The following is a 16967-nucleotide window of genomic DNA, read 5'->3' on the forward strand; positions in this document are numbered from 1 at the left end:
CTTGGGCGACCTCCCAGAAAGAAAATCCTGGTTGTGAAATACCTTCACAAAAGAGAGTTCTGATGCTTACCTGAGCTGCCTCTTCTTCCTTCTCCTGTGATCACTCGTAGCCGAGTATGGTTGTCTTCCATAAACACGGTTTTTAACAGTGAGTCCGTAAGTGATTGTGGAGGCCAATTCTGGATCCACACATCCTTCCACAGTGGGGAAATAGGTTTCTGGGTGGGAGGTGATCATGGTAAGGATTTGTCAAATGTGCCTCTTAGCACATTTCTCCCTTTCCAGGGGTGGGTTAATCTTTGCTGTTGGTCATTTGTCAGAATAAATATAGAGCCGTACTTGAACAAAATACAGAAATCACACTCCATGAGAGAACAGTGTGATTCAGTTCATGCTTATGAACCAGGGCTTGAAGTGTTTCATCCAACTAGTGAGATTAATACTTCACGTGAGAGTGCCAAACCTCTCATCCCCTGCTCTCTGAGTACATATGCAGAAAAATAGACTCATAAGTGCATTCTTCCTGATAAATAAAATTATGGTGGTACTAGACCCTTTCTCCTTCATGTGTGTCATGCACATATTTCTGCCTTTTTATCAAAATTGATAAGCTTTAAGTAGGTCAGGCGGAGAGGAAAACAGATGCAGTGATCTGTATGCTGTGATTTACTTAATCAGCAGAATGCTGCTGGCCCTCTTGGGTGTCCTGGCATGAAGCACATAAAGATGAAAAAAGGTAGTAGGGTGGAAAATGTAGTAGGGTGGTAGCAGAGGTCATGCAAGGAGTCTGTCATCCACACACAGGGGTCTGTCATCAAAGCCCACTATTCTGAGCTCTTGTGTCTCTCTGAGTTGTAAAGGGACCCCTGACCATTAGGTCCAGTTGTGATCAACTCTGGGGTTGCGGCGCTCATCTCGCTTTATTGGCTGAGGGAGCCAGCGTACAGTCATGTGGCCAGCATGACTAAGCCGCTTCTGGCGAACCAGAGCAGCGCATGGAAACGGCGTTTACCTTCCCGCTGGAACGGTACCTATTTATCTACTTGCACTTCGATGTGCTAGGTTGGCAGGAGCTGGGACCAAACAATGGGAGCTCACCCCATCGTGGGGATTCGAACTGCCGAACTTGTGATTGGCGAGTCCTAGCTCTGTGATTTAATCTACCACACCAGCTCCCACCTAGAGCTGGTACTGAAGTCTGATTGTTTGTGAAGTGAGGCACTTGGGGTGCTCAGAGGCCCAACCCCTCCAACGGATGTAAGTTGCAGAGCTGCTGATTTCCATACCCCCTAAGGTACCCATCTCTGCAACTTCACTGTTTCTGCCAAGAAAATGCCTGGTAGGTTGAGGCACAACCTCTTCAGTTCTTTGCTCTTCATCAAAACTGGCTATCAATTGTACTTAAGGAGGCCATCAACAGTCGCTTGCCTGAGCTAAGCCAAGCCCCCTTGCCCACCGCACCAGCTTCTCACAGACATTGCCAACTACAGAGATGCCAACTGAGAGTGCCCACAAATGGCAAGTTTAGTTGAGTGTGCTCATACGCTACGTCACTGCACTGAATGGTGCCCAAAGCAGCCTGAAACAAAGACCAACTGATTATCAAAACACAGCATCCTTGGAGGTTGCTGCTGCTGCTGAAAGCTCTTAACTCTGTCCCTTGATAAAAACAGGGTTATGACAGGAGGAATGCATTCCATTGTCTCTGCAGGCAAGGGCAGAGGAAGGGGGTGCGGTGGTTGTGTGCCACCCTGGGCGTCACCACTGAGGAGGGTGACAAAATGCTGGGCGGCACTCACCATGGGGCCTGCAGCATGCCCAAGCCACCAGTGGTCAGGACCTCATTAGCAGGACCAGTGGTCAGGGATGATGGGCCTTGTACTCCCACAACATTGGGTGACCCAAGGTGGAGAAAGGTTGCTCTGCACTGACTGGCAACCACTCTCTATCTCACACGAGGCAGAGATACCTGGGTGCATTGGGTTCGCTGATGTGTTTGGTGCAGAAGTTTCCCCTACGCAGGTTGCTCTCTGTGTGGTCTTTGTGATCTTTAAGAACAGGCAAAAAAGTCCTTTGGCAAACACACACGGCAGAAGTGAAACCAATTGAATCATCTGAAGCAAACTTAACAGTAATATAAGGCTATAGCTATATGCACACTAACTTGAAATAAATTTTGTTGAGATCAGTGTGACATTTTGGAACCTGGGTGAAACTATCCTGAAATGGGCAAGTGGGCAAGTCAGCATAGAGGGGTTTTTTGTGTGTGTGTCTTTACATGGAATGGCTGCAGGTCTGTCCTGCACATTTTTCTGGAAGCAAGTCCCAAATTTATGGGTTCAGGGAAAGGCCCAAAGAAAAAACTCTATGCCAATCTAGGCTATTTGCCGCAGAAAGACCTTCATTTGGCACCTACACCCAAGCTAAACACTCTGTCAGTTTGCCTCAGATTCTAGAGAATTGTAGGCTTCAGAGAGCCCCAAGGGTCATCCAGCCCACCCCCTGCAATGCAGGAAGTACACTTTGATTGCAACTGACACCCAGTCACTGTTACTCATGAGCACCAGAAGCAGGTGTTGTCCCCTTCCAACAAAAACCCACTCTGTTTTTGGAGAGCTCCTGACACACCTCAATGCACACACCTCCTCAGGTTGGGCAGGTGGCCATGTTTCCATTTCACTCTTTCATGAAAAGTATGTGTTGCTTGATTGTAGAACAAAAAACCTTGAAGCAGTTTACAAAACCAGCAAAAGCACAGGCAAGCGCAGCAAAATCCTTGGCAGTGAGCATGGGGGGGGGGGGCAGAGGGCACGTTCATGGCAGGGAGGACCGTGGGATTTTCACTTGAGTAAATGCAGGGCAGGATGGCCGAGAAGCATAGCTCTTGCAGGGGGACCTCCATGGGCAGATGCAAACCAGCTAGGCTGGGGAGGGGGGCGAGCGAAGACCAGAAGCTTAACGCTGTGATGCAGCAGCAGCAGCAGCAAAAAAGGCGAATGCTCTTCTCGGCTGCCTCCACAGAAGTCTAGTGTGCAGATCAAGGGAAGTCCGAGTGCCGCCTCTTCTGCCGCAATTTAAGAAGGATGCTGCCAAGCCGCAAGGCGGGCCCAGGAGGGTCTGGACGGCGCTCGAAGGAGGGAGAGGCTGAGGGCCCCTTGGGCGGAGAGCCAAGCCCAGCCCCGTTTGTCCGCCTCCCGCTGCTTCGCTCCCCCAGGGGCGGAGCCAGAATTTCTGTTCGGTTAGGGCATGACTTTGGGGGGGGTAGAAGCGACGTGATTGGTCAGTTGCCCCCCCACGCCCTCCTGGCTCCGCCCCTGGCTCCTCCTCTTCGACCGCCTCAGCTCGGCTCTCGCCGCCCCCTTGCTTGGCGCGGGAGTTGGGGGGGAGGAGGGGGCGCCGCAGCTCCTCTGGGTCTCGAACTCCTCTCTCTCGGTCCGGCTTCCATTCTTCTCTTCCACAGAATTCAGCTCCTCTGCCTTGGGCAATCTGGGCCTTGGATCAGCAGTGCGATTCTGGCTACCCATAGAAATAAGGTATTCACAAGCCAGAAGAGAAAACCTTCCCCGTCCTAAGGGTTAAAAGCAACGGATCTGCCTTCCTAGAGGGGATGGGAAATCCGGGGGGAGGGGTGCGGGTCCTCCAGAGCGAAGGTCACCCAAGGAAATCCTCTCTGGATCCGCCTGGGCGGCTTTGGAGAGAGAAAGCTCGGCATTCCAAGGGTTAAGAGTAGCTGAGCTGGGTTCCTAGAGGGGACAGGAAACAGTGGAGGAGAAGGAGGTCCTCCGGAGCCAAAAAGGGAGCTCCTGTCGCCTTGGCAACTTCTTCGTGGGCTGAGTCTCCTGTCTCCCCCGCCAGAGGGCGCAGTGGGGAGAAGGGAGTCCCGGGGGGGGGCAGGGGACCCCCAAGTCCAGGGAGCAGAGAGACTCCTGCCCCCTTCCTCTCTGCCAAGCCGGGGAGGGGGACCAAGGCATTCCTCGGCATCCCTGGCCCCCTTCAGACCGAGGAATCCGGGCCATCTACTAGCAGACGTAGTAGTGAAAAAGAAAGATTTGTACGTAAAATAGATGCAGAAAGAAAAAAGAAAGAAAGGAGAGCGTGACCCATGCAATCAATTGAGGAAGTGCAATGTAAGCGGTGGAAGTCATTCAATGAAATTTTATTATTATTTGTTTATTGAAATACATGTAGAATAAATTTGGAAGAAATTCTTCCTACTTTCTTCGCTTTCTCTTTTTCTAATTTTCCTTTTTCCTTTTTCTTATTCTTTCTTATTTTTAATTCTTCTTCTTTTCTATATTTTTCTTTTTTATTAACAGCATTATGGAACTTTGGATATTTGTATGTAATTTATTAATTAATATTGGGGAAATCGCAGGGGTCGGCACACCGGCAGTGCAATAGATGAGCCTTACCCTGGGAAAACCTCCTTCATGATCAAGGTGTCTCCTTTGATTGTAACACTATGCTAATTGATTTTGATTTTGTAATAATTATATTAAGGTAATAAAATAAAATTTAAAAAAAGGAATTCGAATGTGTTCTCAAGAGTTGTTTTGGGGATTCAGGAAGGAGGGGTAGACCCTGGAGTTCCTTGGAGAAAATGGTGGGAAAGAAATGAAATTAATAGAGACGGAGCCCAGTCCGTAATCTGACGGCTGCATTTTGCAGCTGTTTCTGAGTTGTCTTCAAGGGCAGCTGCACATGGAGAGCATTGCAATGATCCCATTGGATCCAGAACATGGAATACCATGGCCTTGTCCTCTCATCCCAAAGAGACTGGGGCTGGCAAACTAGCCAGAGCTGGAAGGGGGCAATGCTAGTCACTGAGGCCACCTGGGAACCTCTAAGCAGATGTGGTGGTGGGGTTATGCTATGCAACATTATTGTTATTTTAATTATTATAATTAGTAATTACCCATCCTATTATTTACATGCAGTTCACCCTAAGTTCCCAGGGCAGATTTCAACATTAAAACACTATAAAAAAATAGTTTAAAACTAGAACTAGAAGATTTCTTCTTCTTCCTTTTTTTCTTAAAGAAAGCTCAGAGTCTGGCCTGTGGTGCAGTCCAGTCCTGGTTCCTTCCAAGACTCATCTACACTTGCACAGGGAACCACCTTCTCCTTCCCATTTATCAGTTTTATAACAGAACAGTGTCTTTGTTTGTAGAATTTGCCAGTACCTCTCATTTGTTTGGATGGACAGAACTTAGCAGAAGACCAAGGGGTTCCTTCTGATCTTTTGGAGACTTCCTGAGAGCACAGATGGATGAGCAAGACTCAGCTGGCCCTGAAGCAGGAAGAGGTCATGGCATTGACAATGGGACCAGTGGGGGATTCTGGGAAAACTCTGCAGAAGATCCTGGGTGAGGAGGACACCCTCCGCTCAGAGGTGCAGAGCCGGCAGTTCAGGTGGTTCTGCTACCAGGAGGCCAAAGGACCCCGCAAGGTTTGCAGCCAACTCTACTACTTCTGCCACCAGTGGCTGAAGCCAGAAAGGCACACGAAAGCTGAGATGCTGAACCTGGTGATCATGGAGCAGTTCCTGGCTGTCCTTCCAGCAGAGATGGAGAACTGGGTGAGGGAATGCGGAGCAGAGACCAGTTCCCAGGCAGTGGCCCTGGCCGAAGGCTTCCTCCTGAGTCAGGCAGAGGAGAGAAAGCAGGCAGAGCAGCAGGTGAGAGAGACTTTCCTCTGGGGCTCTGAACAGGAGGGACAGTATCCCTAAATCCCATCCTTTTTTTGGAATGACACTGGATACCCCTCAAGTTTTTGTCCCAGCCGTTCCTTTTCTAACCCATCTCCACATTCTCTATTACAAATCCTTATTGCTCTTTCAGGAAAAGGATCAGTCGGCAGCAACGGGTCCTGATCCCTCTGAGGCAGAGAGGACTTCGCTGGACACCAGAGAGAGGCCGCTGGGTAAGGAGGAAGGAGTTGTTTCTCAGTCTGGCCATGTTCTGTTGACGCTGGAAGTAATCCCTGGGTTCTTTCAGTATCTGAGAGAAGGACAAGAGATGTATTTTCACATAACTAAAATATGAAACGGGCACAAAGGCCAGAATGCACCTCTGAGAGAAGCACCATGCACTCCTGGCTCCCCTTTGTCTCTCGTAGGTGAAAGAAGGATGCCAGCAAGATCTCCTCCTCCATCTCTTCATCCTGGTGGAGGGGAAACAGTGGCTGAGGAACCAGATCAGATAGGGGGAAGGAATCTTGGGGGGAAAGAGGCTGAGGGGTGGGGGAGACAGGGCGTTTCTGGGGGCAAAGGAATCTCCTGCTCTTTTTTCTTCTGTCAAATCTGGAAAACTGGCATGCTTGCACAGACAGAATGATTTGAAGAAATCAACATGGAGTTCCACCCATTTCCCCTAAGACCTGAAAGATTGCTGCGCCTTAAATCTTATTAAACAAAGGAGAGCTGGAAGAGAGCCCAGAGCCATGGAAGATAAAAAACGTGGCCTGGGGGGGGGGCACGCTGAAAATCAACCGACGGATAACAACACAGAATAAAATGCTTCTTGCAAGTTAATAGACATATGGATTTGTTAAACACAATAGAAAGTCATATACCAGTGATTGTGATGATAAGACAGTGGGTTAAGATCGGAGTTATGAAATTGGGGAAAAACTCTTCCAAAAAAAATTCCTTTAAAAGAATCAAGTCTTAAAACAAAAAAAAAATTGTCCTTAAACAGTATTTAAAAGAATCCTTCTAAAAAAATTGTCCAGTAGCACCTTAGAGACCAACTGGTCTACCTACCTGAATCTGGGGAAAAACGAGAAGAACACAGAAACAAGTGAAAGAAACTTTCTCCCGATAGCCAGAACATGGGAAGCCCTCCCCATTTTTTTTAGTTTGGAATGTATTCAATCCATTAATAATTTTTTAGTTCATCTTCAGTGAAGGTTTTCCGGATCATAAATCAGCAAAAATAATGTAAATATAAAAAGAGAACTGAAGCCCCCCCCCCTCACTTACCTAACAATCCTGTTACGGCAAAGTCCTCTCCAGATCAAAACGTTGGCACACAGTGGCTGATTCATTTAGCAGGTTATCATGTCTCCGTCTTCCAAAACACACCTTTTTCTTAAGTCCAGATTTTTTATCTTAAAAAACAGAAGTATTCCCGCTCACGGTGGCCACATTGGAGAGTTCTGATTCATGCAGTGCCAAGCACTCAAGGCCCCTGCCCCCTGCATTCCGTCGGAGCGAGAGACAGTTAACGGACTATCCGCCAGTCAAAGCTTGCCCTCCCTGACCTGGGGGGGGGGGTCACAAGGATAATTACTCTCATATTATCCTTAATTAACTGCATGGTCAGAGTCTGCTTTCATGGGTCCGCTGCACGCCATGGTAGTCCATGCCGGAAGTCGCAAATGCAACGTTTTAAGTGCATTATACAAAGGTGACACTAGATGGCAATGGTGAGCTTATGGCAAATTCAATATATTTTTCAAAATGCTTCTTTTAAAAAGCATTTTCACAGCATTTTTAATATGTGTCTGGATTCCCCCACTCACACAGGGTCAACAGAATTGTTGCCCATCCGAAGATCACAAGGCCTTTTTTGCCTAAATCAACCCCGCAGGTGGTAAAAACAAAGAAGCACAAAATATTTTACACTGTTTTTTTAAAAAGAATTCCAACAATCTGAGGAGCCTTTGCTGTAAGGCTGCGGGGATCTCTACCTGGGAATAGAAGGCATAAAAGAACCTCTGAGTTGATGTGTAAAGGATTGCACTACAAAGGCCTAAAATGTTGAACCAGACTCCAGCTCAGTTGATAGAGCATGAGACTCGTAATCTCAGGGTCATGGGTTTGAGCCCCATGTTGCGCCAAAGATTCCTGCATTGCAGGGGTATGGATTGGATGACCCTCGGGGTCCCTTCTGACTCTACAGTTCAATGATAAGCAAAGTATACATGACTATAACTCTCATAATAATAAATTTTTATTTATACCCCGCCCTCCCTTCCCAGAACTGGGCTCAGGGTGGCTACCACCAATAAAATTACAAGAAAACATAATGGGGGGGGCAGTTAATTAAAAAAAGGGTTAAAATACAATTTAAAATGTATTAAATATCTCGTTTGGAGTGTTACTTAAAAAAAAAAATTGACCGCAATAAATTTTACTCCAAATGATTTTTGCATGAAGTCTATTTCTAGGCATGCAGGTTTTTTTTAGAGAAGACAAGTGGCAAATAAATGGCAACTGTTCTCTAGGCAAAAAACATGACACTTTTCTTCATTTTCTTCCCTTTTCTTTCCGACTTTAAAAGCAGACAAAATCGGCTGCCTTGTCCCAGGATTCAGCCTAAGAGCAGCTGTCCCTGCCCAGCAGAATACATCCAAGCCTAGACGCGACAAGGTAAGTCCTGAGTATCATAGATGACATGGGGGGGAGGGGGCGGCATACAATCTGAGAAAAGAGGAAGAGAGAAGTTTGACTTCTTTCTTAGCACAGGCCTTGTACATAGCAGGGAGACACTGAACGAAACATTCAGAGGCAAAGCTCCCTCAGAACTACCAAGTCAACCAGATTGCAGGCTTCCTGAGTAAGTGTCAGCAAGCAAAAGCTCCACCTTTCCCTCTTTTGGTTATTTGACTTGAACGTGAACACAATTAACCTGGAACGACCTCCTGTTGGAAGGGTGAACTTCGAACAAGACCTTTTCTTGAAGGAGCGCGGGAGGTCATCCCCCCCCTCCTGCTTAGCACACTCAGGCCCTGAGGGACAAGCTAGAGGGGGCCGTAAAAATCTGGTCTCCAGCTGTTTTTAACTACAATTCCCATTGTCCCTAACCACTGGCCCTGCTAGCTAGGCGTGATGGGAGTTGTAGTCCAAAAACAGCTGGAGACCCAAGTTTGGGAAACCCTGTATTGTAAGAAGCTTTAAGGTTCCTGGGGTTCTGTGGGGGAAGCAAGACCATTCATGGGGCATGAGGGTGCTTCTAATGTCTGGTGCAGGCGGAACTCCGGTTTCTTCTGAGTTTGAGGGTCCACAGCAATTGGCTCCCCCTTTCCCCCTTTGGGAAAAGAGGGGGGGCAGAGAGTTGGGCAGGTTGACCAACTCTGCCTCTTCTGGCTGTCCTCGCAGGGAATACCAGGAGGTCGTCTGAATGCAACCTGCTGCTCAGGTTTTCTCTCTCTCTTGGCAACCAACAACCGTGCTGTAGGTGGAGTGCCACAAAAGAGAACACCCCCTCCCAATTTCAGTCATGGGGGGAGGGTGGGGAAACCCGTAAGAGGCTGCGGTTGCAGGTATTAGTTCTCTTAAAAAGCGGGAAGAGCCTAGGGTCAGCGTATCTAGGACAAAAGTGTGTCATAGAATGAAAGACGAGGCTGCTGGGTTAGACCACCATCCTTATCTCACAGTGGCCAACCAGATGCCCATGGGAAACTGGAATGCAGAATTCGAACACAGAGCCCTCTCCCCTTCCTGTGGTTTCCAGCAACTGGTATTCAGAAGCATTCCTGCCTCCAACAGTGGAGGCAGAGCAATTAGGACATGCTGAACTTTTCAACTTTCAAATTCCCCAAATGAGGAATACTAAAGAGTTGTCATAGGGACGCAGGTGGTGCTGTGGGTTAAACCACTATGCCACTTGGGCTTGCCAATCAGAAGGTTGGCGGTTCGAATCCCCACCACGGGGTGAGCTCCCAGTGTTCGGTCCCAGCTCCTGCTCACCTAGCAGTTCGAAAGCACAAAGTGCAAGTAGATAGTAATAATGATAATAATTTATTTATATCCTGCCCTCCCCAGCCGAAGCAGTACCGCTCTGGCTGGAAGGTAAACGGCATTTCCGTGTGCTGCTCTGGTTTCACAAGAAACGGCTTAGTCATGCTGGCCACATGACCCAGAAAAACTGCGGAAGCGGACAAAGGCAGGCTCCCTTGGCCTTAAAGCGAGATGAGCACCGCAACCCCAGAGTCGTTTGCGACTGGACTTATTTGTCAGGGGTCCCTTTACCTTTACCTTTAAAGAGTTGTAACATGACTTAGGAATTCAGAAGATGTGGTTAAATTAATATAATTTAGTTTTGCGTGATAAGTAAACTATGTGTAAAATTGCATACAAATCATTAAAACAATTGTCTAGTACTTGCAATCTATTATTATTATTTAGTATTACCCGACATTTTCAGACGGTAAAATTGAAATTCTTTGGTTTTCCAAAAGCAGTTGATGTAGCTGGTGGGGTCTCCTCCCTGTGACTCACCAAAATCTTCCCCAACCCTTAGAATGCCCTCTATAGATACTATGGACTCAAGTTACGGATTCCAGGAGCATAGAGACAGTCCACCAGTACTTGCACTTACTCCTGACGTTGCCTCTCGAAGAGGAAACAGAGAGGTGAGTGAATGTGTGGGATGTCAGGGGGGAGGAGAGCCAGCGGGACTGGGACTGCGCTCACATGGAGACTCTCAACCTCCAGCCGTGTCCTGGAAGAGCCTCCTCCTTCTGAACCCTCCTGCTTCAAGCACCTCCTAGCTTGTCCCTTCCCCAGGCTGCTCCCCAGTGTCCCACCACCACAATCCAGGGTCCCCCTGGGCAGGCGGTGCCCCCCGCTCTTACTCATCCACATTACCCCACAGACCCTACCAGCCCTCTGTCCTTCTTTCCTGATTGGTCTCTGCTCGTGACCTTCATTCCTCCAACTACACCACCCTCCAAGGATTTCATGCCCACCCAGTCACACCCTCAAAGTCCCTTATAGTAGGAACCGCTTTTCAGCATTCAATATACCTGGGGCAGATTTGGTTAGTTTTGGGTTACATCAGAGCAGCCAACAAGTGGCCCTCAATGCCTTCCTTGGCAGCCCTCAGAAACCTTTGAGGCACCCATACACACCTGTAGGCCTTGCACTGCCTTCCCAAAGCTGGGTAAGGAGGTGCTGGGCTTTGGGAAGGAGGCATGTGTGATCTGTCAGGGTCCTAGAGTCCTCCACTTTCTTCCCAAAGCCTAGTTAGCTCTTTCCCAGCTTTGGGAAGAAGGTGGGAAGGCTCTAGGTCGCACCAGAGCCTTGTGCCTCCTTCCCAAAACCCAGTGCCTCACCTGCCTACCTTTGGGAAGGCAGCATGTGGGCCGGGGGTGTGTGTCAAATTTTGGCCTTGCTCCCCTCTCCCACACGACAAGTCAGTGTGTGGCCCACAGGTTCTGTGCTGAACTACTCTTGTGGCCCACTTGGTATGAGAAATTGGAGCACCCTGGTTTAGATGGTGCATATTTCTGTTCTGGCGCCTTTGGGTGAGGGGTGGATTACAAATACTTCCAGTGTATAAATGATGCATTTTAATGTAGTTGGGTGTTTAATGAAGCCAAGAACAGTATCACAAGATTCGAAAATGTCAGAATGCAAGGCATCCTTGCATTTCAAGCTGCACATGAGTCTGGGAGGTGTGGTCTGGTCAGTTCACATCAGAATCCACAGAAATATCGTTCTTCAAACCACCCCTATTATTATCCAGGATGGAAGGATCTGTTCTCTTAAGTTCTCTAAGAATTGGTTCTCTAAGTGTCTCATTTCTCCACTTAAATTTGTTTCCCCACATTTTGCAGCAATCTGCTTACACAATCACATTTATCCTCTATCCCTCATGATCACTAATTGCAATCAAGAAAACAACATGTTTGATGTGGCTCATTCTCCCTAGGGAATTTCGGAGGCAATCAGTGTGGCTTCATACCACCACTTATCTCAAATATTGATGGCAGTGCGGGATTTTGGCCACGCAGCCATTGCAAGGAAGACTGAGATGTCTGAGGTAAGGGTGTGAAGTGAGGAAGGAGCATAGCAAGAGTGTAGGTCAGCCACCCCCAGCCTGGTGCCCCTTCCCCATCCGTGTGTTTTGAATTGGAACTCCCATCAGCCCCTGACTTCGAGAACACTGTCCTACCATCTCGTCCTCTGTCGCCCCCTTCTCTTTATGCCCTCAATCTTTCGCACAGCAATTTAATGACTACTAATTTACTGACTACAATTTACTGACTACTAATATTTTCCCAGCTGCTAAAAGGTCCCAACTAAATGGTGATTTGCCTCCAATTGCACTTAAGGTTCCCAAACTCATTTTCCCCATCCTTACCCTCCAGAATACTGGCGAGACAAATGCCAGTATCACCGTCATCCTTTGCTGTGGGCAAATGGCATTTGGGGCACGGCCAGATGACCTGCATTTCTTTGTTGATCTCATCATGGAGGAGCTCCTCTTTCAATTCCAGAACACCAGGAAGGTATGGCTCTGATTATCCCACGGACTCCAGTTGTTTGTTCTCTCAGCTATACCATACTTTTCCGTGTATAAGACGAGGTTTTTTTAATTATTATTAAAAAACGATGTTTAAAAATGAGGGTCATCTTATACACGGATAGTGCATAGGGGGGACGTGGGTTTGGTTGCCGCTGCAAGCCGCGGCTATTGTGCGTGTTATTGGTGGCTGCGGCAAGGGGTGGTGTTGATTGGCTGTCACTGCAGAAATTGGGAAGGCGATTGGCGGTTTCTGCCGGCAAGGGACAGACAATAGGTGGGTTTTGCGACGTGTGTGAGTGGCAGCATAGGTCCAGCTGGTGAGCAATTTTTGGAATCCCCTCCCCCAAATAGCTGAACAACTGTGGGTAGTCCTCCCCCCCCCCAAAAGCTCAGCAACTCTGGGCAATCCTCCCCCCTGGTGGATACCCTGGTGAATTGGTGCCTCATCAATCGGGATCCATCCTCATGAATGAAGAGCGGGCCAAGGCCGGGAGGTCTGAGGTAAAGGTATCGCCTGGTGTCCTTTACTGGGCATGGGCCCTTCTGACCGGAGGCCGTGAGTTGTACTACAGTGCCCTTACTGCCGTGGTCCATCTTAGACTGATGCACCTGCACCATCACGCCTGAACTGGACACCTGCACGTCCTCCAGCAGGAGGCTGCGCATTGTTCCACTTGAGGTAGCTTCTGCTACCACCTCGCCAACCCACAAGGCACCAAAGAAGGCTATAGCGTATGCCGCAGAGAACAGCCAGGCCTCAAAGTAGGACCAGCAAATTGACCTAAGTTTCATACGATAGGGGAAAGGGACGATACTTTGGACCTGAAACCTGTGAAGTCGCACCATACTTTCTTATAAGACCTGAAGGTAGAGGGTGCAACAGACGCCAATACTCCCTTGATCACTTCACGTCTCCAAGGTTCCGTAGGTGATCTGGAAAGGGTTCTGGCAGCAGCTGAGCCCAAGGTGCTAACGACCGGAAGCAAAGCATCGGAGCACAAATGATCGAAGTAGGCGAGACCCCTCTCAGAACGCAATGACTGCTAGCCAGTATGTTAACCACGGCCTGGTTATCAGTTCTGAAGCACACCCGATGATTCCGGAACTCCTCGGTCCATATGTGAACCACCACAACTATGAGAAAAAACTCCAAAAAAGTGAGATCCCGCATGATGGCCTCCCCTTGCCACTCTGCTGGCCATTGTTGCACACATCAACGTCCCTTAAAGAACAGACCAAAGCCCAGGGACCCTGCCGCATTGGAGTGGACCTGGAAATCAGAGGCCAAATTAAGGATTTCCTGCCATAGGGAGACTCCGTTGTAGTGTTCCAGAAATCTGATCCACATCTCAAAATCCGCCTTGACCACGTCAGTTATTTTAGGCGGGAAACTCTGGGTTGTTGTTGCTACAATGTTGACAGCCGGCTGCCTATAAAAGTAGGCCGGCTGAGCTGTTTGCTGTTCAGTTCTGTCCAGCTTGCAAGTAAAGAGCTGCTCTGGAGAAATCGCTGTGTCGTCTGCTATGTTCACCCACAACTTAACAACTGCCTTTGGCATGACCCCTTATTGAATTCCCAGCATACCTTGCGCTTTGGCTCCCTTCTCAGGTCCGGCTTACCCGTGCAATAAGAATCTAATGGCTTCTTCTCAACATACGGGACGACCGCCACAGACCAGGTGCCATTTTCAATTTGATCCCAGCATGCTAGAGGGATCCTGGAAGCCTTCCTTCGGACTTTTATCATAGCTAATGGTGGCCACCCCAGAAAGCGCACAGGCTGTTCTGACTCTTCATCCATGTCGCCCGTTTTCGACTTGCTCTTCTTACACACGTGCTTCTTCTTGGTGCGTCTTTTACTTGACGGTTTGTCCCCCCTCAACTGTCTGAAGCTCCCCCTCGGTTCTGCAAAGAACCGGAAGAACTGTACGTAACAGAGTTATTGACACAGGCCAGCGGCCTCCGCACAGGCGACCCAATGCAGTTCTGAGGGCCAGAGGCCTATTTTGCACTGCCGCAGATACTGCCCGAGAGCTTGGGCCTGCGCCTGAGAACTGAGAATCATTGAAGAGGGCGGCAGAGGTGCCTGGGAGGTCATCAACCTGGGTGAGAGGCGGGCTCTCCGGAACCACCTGGGAATCTAGTATCATATCAGGGGTAGCAGCGGAGGGCATGGGGTTAGGGATTGCTCGAAAAAATGCTGCTCATAATCATCAATGAACGATCTAAAGGCATTTAGGTAGTGTGAAATAGGTTTGGGGTAATTATCCCGTCCATGTGGCACCCATGCAGCCTGAGGTGTGAGCTGATTCCGCCGCAGAGCACTTCCTCTTAGGTGCCATGGATAACGCGCTAAAGCTACTGCCACAAACACGTGCTACTGTTTACAAGCGGTTGTACAGGCACATGTTATAGATTCTGAAACGAATGTACAAATTAACGATTGATTTACTTATAATAAATAACGATTTTTCCAAGTATTTGGTTAAATGTTCAATTGTTTATCCAATTAGTATGTGCGTGCGTGTGTTATTACTATATATATATATATATATATTAAAGATGCTTCCTACTTCATATTATAATATCTCATTCAATATGCAGGGGTCCCATACAGGGATTAAACCAGCAACCTTGGCATTATCAGCACTATGCTCGACCAGTTGAGCTATCCAGGCACTCTAGAATTGTGTGGGACCCCGAGGGTCATTTAGTCCAACCCCTTGCAATGCAGGAATATGCAGTTCCATACAGGGATCAAACCAGCAACCTTGGCATTATCAGCCCCATGCTCTAACCAGTTGAGCTATCTAGGCTCTCTAGAATTGTGTGGGACCCCATGGGTCATTTAGTCCAACCCCTTGCAATGAAGGAATATGCAATTGTTCCATACAGGGATCGAACCTGCAACCTTGGCATTATCAGCCCCATGCTCTAACCAGTTGAGCTATCTAGGCTCTCTAGAATTGTGTGGGACCCCATGGGTCATTTAGTCCAACCCCTTGCAATGCAGGAATATGCAGTTCCATACAGGGATCAAACCAGCAACCTTGGCATTATCAGCCCCATGCTCTAACCAGTTGAGCTATCTAGGCTCTCTAGAATTGTGTGGGACCCCATGGGTCATTTAGTCCAACCCCTTGCAATGAAGGAATATGCAATTGTTCCATACAGGGATCGAACCTGCAACCTTGGCATTATTGTCACCATGATCTAAGCAACTGAGGGTTCCAAAATATATGTAAATTATTTATTATTAATTTTATTTTTTTATTTTATTTTATTTTATTTGTCTATTTATATATTTATCTTTAGATTTATTTAATTAATTAATCAATTTAATCTTGGTATGTGATGCCATTCCACTTATTCTCTTTATTTTTTTATTATATATTATTAATATTAATATTCTTTATTTTAATGTTTTATTTATCCATTTATTTATTTATTATTATTATTCTATTATTATTTATCTATTATTTATTTATTTATTGCTATTATTATTTATTATTATTGTTATTTATTAAAATCTAATCCAGTATTATTTGTTCAATCAATTACCACTGTAAGTAGAATTAATCACTGATACTATCAATTGTCTACCGTAACTGACTATGATATGAAATAATTATTCATCACTTGACTGTTCCGTTTGTATATGTCTATAAATTTAAGTCATCAGTATATGCTTTCAGTTTGAATTCTTTCACCCCAATTCTAATTCCTCGTATCTCTGGTGTTTTCCTTATCTTATTTGCGATTACTTCCAATACCATTATGAATAGAAGCGGTGACAGGGGGCAGCCTTGTCTCGTACCCTTTGAAATTTCGAATGTATCAGATAAATTGTTATTGATAATCAGTTTGGCTCTTTGATTTGAATAAATTGCTTTGATTCCCTCCATGAAAGCACCTTCTATCCCTGCTGTCTCCATACCCTTTAATAGGAATCGCCATGATACATTATCGAATGCTTTTTCTGCATCAATAAAAATTAATGCTGCAGGAATTTCATTCTTCTTTTCCAGGTATTCAATGATGTTTATTATATCAAATACAATGATGTTTATTATTATATCAAATATTTAAAACTTCCCTATGCGGGGCTGCCTTCAGATGTCTTCACATGGAAGTATAATTATGTATCTCTCTGACCTGCTTCCCTGCAACCTCACTTCTTGCAGTGAGGCAGCTGCCACAAGGCCTTCTCAATAAACAACATCAGCCCCCACTGAAGATTTGATTGCTATTGCAATGGAGGTTAAAGTACAATAAAAAGGTAAAGGTAAAGGGACCCCTGACCATTAGGTCCAGTCGTGGCCGACTTTAGGGTTGCGGTGCTCATCTCGCCGGCATACAGCTTCCGGGTCATGTGGCCAGCATGACTGAGCCGCTTCTGGCGAACCAGAGCAGCGCACGGAAACGCCGTTTACCTTTCCGCCGGAGCGGTACCTATTTATCTACTTGCACTTTGACGTGCTTTCGAACCGCTAGGTTGGCAGGAGCAGGGACCGAGCAACGGGAACTCACCCCGTTGCGGGGATTCGAACCGCCAACCTTCTGATCAGCAAGCCCTAGGCTCTGTGGTTTAACCCACAGTGCCACCCGCGTCCCTTAAAGTACGATAGTTAGGGCCAAATGGTTTGGAACACCCCAAGGAAGTTGAGCCCAGTGTGGAATTATGTATCTTTATATCCCATGACCTGTAACC

At 47.2% G+C, this 16967-nt stretch overlaps 1 protein-coding gene across 1 annotated transcript in view; it reads left to right on the forward strand.

Annotated features, from left to right (window-relative positions):
• The first annotated feature begins 3541 nt into the window (after nt 1–3541).
• LOC307199633 (uncharacterized protein) overlaps nt 3542–16967 on the forward strand; it is a 371007-nt gene continuing 357581 nt past the window's right edge. The window contains exons 1-5 of the mRNA XM_079947594.1: nt 3542–4127; nt 5171–5677; nt 5841–5922; nt 8286–8374; nt 12100–12240. Of these exons, the coding sequence (XP_079803720.1) occupies nt 5270–5677; nt 5841–5922; nt 8286–8374; nt 12100–12240 (720 nt within the window). The 5' untranslated portion in view covers nt 3542–4127; nt 5171–5269. The remainder of the gene's footprint in view (nt 4128–5170; nt 5678–5840; nt 5923–8285; nt 8375–12099; nt 12241–16967) is intronic.

The sequence above is a fragment of the Podarcis cretensis genome (genome assembly GCF_951804945.1).
Source record: "Podarcis cretensis genome assembly, chromosome: 12".
NCBI classification, from domain to species: Eukaryota; Metazoa; Chordata; class Lepidosauria; order Squamata; family Lacertidae; genus Podarcis; species Podarcis cretensis.